The 4,415-nt window shown below is 45.1% G+C and overlaps 1 protein-coding gene across 1 annotated transcript; it reads right to left on the reverse strand.

Moving 5' to 3' along the window:
- Positions 1-1,476: 1,476 nt before the first annotated feature.
- Positions 1,477-3,018, reverse strand: ZSCAN5B (zinc finger and SCAN domain containing 5B). Its single transcript, XM_006753505.1, has one exon. The coding sequence runs from the start codon at positions 3,016-3,018 to the stop codon at positions 1,477-1,479; it is 1,542 nt and encodes a 513-aa protein (XP_006753568.1).
- Between the last annotated feature and the right edge of the window lie 1,397 nt (positions 3,019-4,415).

The raw sequence follows: 4,415 nt of genomic DNA on the forward strand, positions 1-4,415 counted from the left end.
CATTATTAAAGGGAAAGATGCATGCCTATGCATTAGGTTGAGCCTATTTTCTTTTCTTTTAGAACCTTGTAACTGGTTTCATATTGTCTCAGTACATAATGAGTTATGTAGGTTGTACTCTTTCTGTCAGGTATTCTTAAAGTTACAAGACCTAAAATTTGCCTAAACTTTGTATTGTTATCTTCCATATATTGCTTCCTGAACAGTTGTTTTTATCCTGTTGGTATGTATTAAGTCTACCCATAGTCTGTGAATTGAGAAATTTGTATGCAAAATACTTCAAATGTATGCCATTTATATGGATTATGACCCTTGAAATCCATTTATGTTCCATGTCTTTTGGATCCTCTACCTATCAAATGTGGGCAATATTTTCTCACTTAGAGGCAAAGTTGAGTTAACTAAAGAAATTTATAAAATAATCCATTCATTTATCTATTCAATAATTTATTAAGCACTAATATTGAACCCTATATATGCTAGTTAGTGTAGTGTGTACATATACAGTATTTTTCCAATGCCAAGGTAAACCAAATGCACACATAACACTTTTAAAACAATAAAAATTACAAATAAATAAACAAAACAAGCCTTCTGAGGACACAAAGTAGATACATAATAACTATATGTTTAAATTCATGAAATTTTTAAAGAAAATTTCTCTCAATGCTTCATTTAGTTGAATATGTTTATAATTATTATTACTAGAGGCCAGTGCGTGAATTTGTGCACCAGTGGGGTACGTGGGCCTGGCCTGCACCCTCTTGTAATCCAGGACCCCTGCCAGTTTTGGCCCGATCCCCACTGGCCAAGCCAAGGGACCCCACTTTCCTCCCTCCTCTCTGGGTCCGGGGTGTGGGTTGACAGGCCCCCAGCAGCAACCTAACCTACTGGTCAGAGCATCTCCCCTCTAGTGGTCATTGCATGTAATAGCTACAAGTCAAATGGTTGAATGGTCACTTAGGCATATATATTAGTAATTTGACTTATCTAGATTCAACAGCACATCATATGATAAACAAGCATTTCAAGAGCTGGAGAATATGGCATCTAAGTATCCAATTATCTATTTTATGTGGCTGCTAATGTCAATATGAAGATTCAAGAAAGCGATAGCTGATACCTTGGCAGTGAGGAAGGAGTGAAGACTACAGTGGCTGAAATAATAGCATTTCTGTTGGCAATTTAGTATAGCAACAAATGTCACATTTAAACTTGATAATAGCTCCAAAGAATAAGCACATATTCAGGGATGGATTGAAATATGTAGGATCCTTGAGAGACCAATTGTGTAGCTCTTGATTCAAGTTATATACTATCAATCTATGTATGATAGTTGGATAATGACAGCAAAATGAAATAGTTTATTAAATACAAAATACACAATTCTGTCTTATATTTTATTTTTTATTGATTTTTTAAATTTTTTTTATTATTATTATTGATTTCAGAGAGGAAGGGAGAGGGAGAGACCCGTTAGTTTCTTTCTTGGTCAGAAGGGACCTGGGGCCCCTGGGGCGCCTCCTTGACATGTGTCCTTTGGTGGCCTTTAAATGCCCCCAGTTGGCGGAAGGCCAGGTGGCAATGGGGACACGGGTAGGGTCTCAGGCCCGAGTGGGTGCGCATGTGGACGTTGAGGTTTCCACGGTGGCCGAACTTTTTCTGGCAGACGGAGCACTGGTAAGGCTTCTCCTGGGTGTGGACCCGCTGGTGGCCACGCAGCGTGGACTCGTGCGTGAATCTCTTCTGGCAGACTTTACAGCAGAACGGCTTCTGACCCGTGTGGATCCGCTGGTGGACGTGGAGGTCTGAGGCTTGAATGAACCTCTTGGGACAGTCAAGGCACTGGAAGGGTCTCTCTCCTGTGTGTGTCCTCAGGTGAAGTTCTAACTGTGATTTGTAGCTGAACCTTTTGCTACAGTCTTGACACTCGTATGGTATCTTTCTCCTGGGTTTTTTCCCAACAGGGTGACCAGTTTGCTCCACGGTGCTTGATGCACCCACTGAATTGCACTGGTGCCCTCTGGTGACTTCTCTGTCCAACAACACGGCTCCTTCTTGAGGCTCCCCTTGGGGGGTGGAAGCGTTGCCCCTTTTTCTCTTGGGGGCACCTCCTAAATTCCCAGAACCTCTTCGCTTTGGAGGCTGACTCAGAGCCTGTGTCTCCGGAACATGGGTGGGAGGTACGTCACAGGCATCCACACGCTCCAGGCCAGTTCCTTCCTGCGGGTCCTGCTCCCCCTCTGCCTGCACCGAATCTCCAGGACCGCTGGGAAGCGGAAGCTTTGGAGATGTGAGTACTGCTGCCTCTGCCCTGTCTTCCAGCACATCCTTCTCCGACTTCACCAAATTCTCCGTGGGCCTCACACCCTCCAGATCACTTTTCGTGGGAATCGTCTCGGACAGGAAGACATTCTGCCCTTGTCCCCACACCTCGTCATTGGTTCCTGGCTGGTTCCCTGGCTCTCCACTGACCTCCTGGCTGTTCTCAGGATGTACCCCCATCTGACTTATGGGGGATTGGGACTTTATGGACAAGTCCAACACGTAGTCTGTGTCACCAACTTCCTCATCAGCCATCTGGACATCGGAATTCTCCTGAAGGTACTTTTGCCCTTGGAAGATGATGACCTTCCAATTCCTGGGTTTCTCCTTATTTCTCAGCAAGGCCTTCAGTTCCTCGCAGCTCTGCACGCGCCTCTCCTTCACCAAGACCTGCAGCTCCAGGGGCATGCAGGTCATGAACTTCTCCAGCAGAAGCTTATCCAAGATCTGCTTCTTGGTGAGCACATCCGGCCTGAGCCAGCGATGGAGCAGCGCAGACATTGTGTGCACGCTCTGGAGGGGGTCCGCGTCCTCTGGGTGTTGGAAGACTCTGAAGAGCACGTGCCCCCTCTCTGAGTCCCAGTGCTGTCCTTCAATGAGGTTTCCCTGAGGTGGTCTGGCTGGTGGCAGCTCCCAGCCCAGGCAGCCCTGGGGATGCCCATGACCATTGGAAAATGCCAGGTCTGTAGCCATATTCCCTGGGAACGTCTCCAATGGGACTGCAGCAAACCGGGCCTGAAGTCAGCTCCTGATGGAGAGCGACAGTAGGGCTGGGACTTGGTAACCGGCCACAGTTCTGGGGGGAAGAGAGGAGAGAATGAAATGGGTTTCACCTGCTGACCCACCCAATACTAAACACCCCTCACTGGTCCCATATTGGATACCCTGGAAGTTAACCCATAGAATTCTTCTTTTAAACAATATTTCATTTTATTGATTTTAGAGAGAGATGAATGAAGAGGAGAGCGAGAGAGAGAAACATCAATTAGTTGACACCTGCAGGCCCCCCAATGGGGATCGAGGCTGAAAACTGGGCATGTGCCCTACCAGGAAACAATCCAGTGGCCTTTTGGTTCATGGTTTGACACTCAACAGCTGAGCCCCACTGGCCAGGCTCCAAAATCTTTTTTTTTGTTTCTATTTGTTGTTGTTTCTATTTATTTATTTATATTTTATTGATTTTTTACAGAGAGGAAGGGAGAGGGATAGAGAGTTAGAAACATCGATGAGAGAGAAACATTGATCAGCTGCCTTCTGCACACCCCGTACTGGGGATTTGACTGCAACCAAGGTACATGCCCTTGATCGGAATCGAACCTGGGACCCTTCAGTCCGTAGGCCGATGCTCTATCCACTGATCCAAACCGGTCAGGGCAAAATATATTTTAATGATAACATCAGCGTTTAGCTTCTCCTCAAGACAAGATACAGGGGCCGCCCAGGTAGCTCAGTTGGTTAGTGCATCGTCCCCGTTGGCCAGTTTGCAGTCTCCATGCCCAGTCAGGGCACAGACAGAAGTCAACCAATGAATGCAATGCTAAGTGCAACAACAGATCTCTCTCCCTCTCTTTCTCTCTCTCTCTCTCTCAAATCATCAATTTAAAAAAAAGATAAGATACAGCAATTCCATTGGTAAATTTAAACCACTGTTTGGTCATGATTCTATAGGAAAATACAGAAAACAAATATTTACAACCTGGAATTCCAGGGCATTTAATACGTTGTAAATGTCAAGCTATGATTGTCCTGCAACATTTTCTACTTTGTTCCAGAGGAGGGACGGCACAAAAGAACCCTAAGAGGATTAACTCCTGCAGATATTGTCTTACTGTGGCAAAATGCACAACCCAAAATTCATCACTTGAACTCCATTTTTGTAATCCTCATCCAAGCATAAGAAGAGAGAGTGAAAAAGAGAGATTTGTCTGTCCAGGTATCTATATCCATTGGTTGATTCTTCGTGGTCATGGTATCTCCCCTGCCAGGTAAGTACAGTGGTTGATTCTTGTATGTGCCCTGACCCAGTGCTCTAACCAAGTGGGATATGCAGCCAGGGCCTAACTCTTTTTTTAAAAAAATATATTTTATTG

The sequence above is a fragment of the Myotis davidii genome, unplaced genomic scaffold (genome assembly GCF_000327345.1).
Source record: "Myotis davidii unplaced genomic scaffold, ASM32734v1 scaffold2912, whole genome shotgun sequence".
NCBI lineage: Eukaryota > Metazoa > Chordata > Mammalia > Chiroptera > Vespertilionidae > Myotis > Myotis davidii.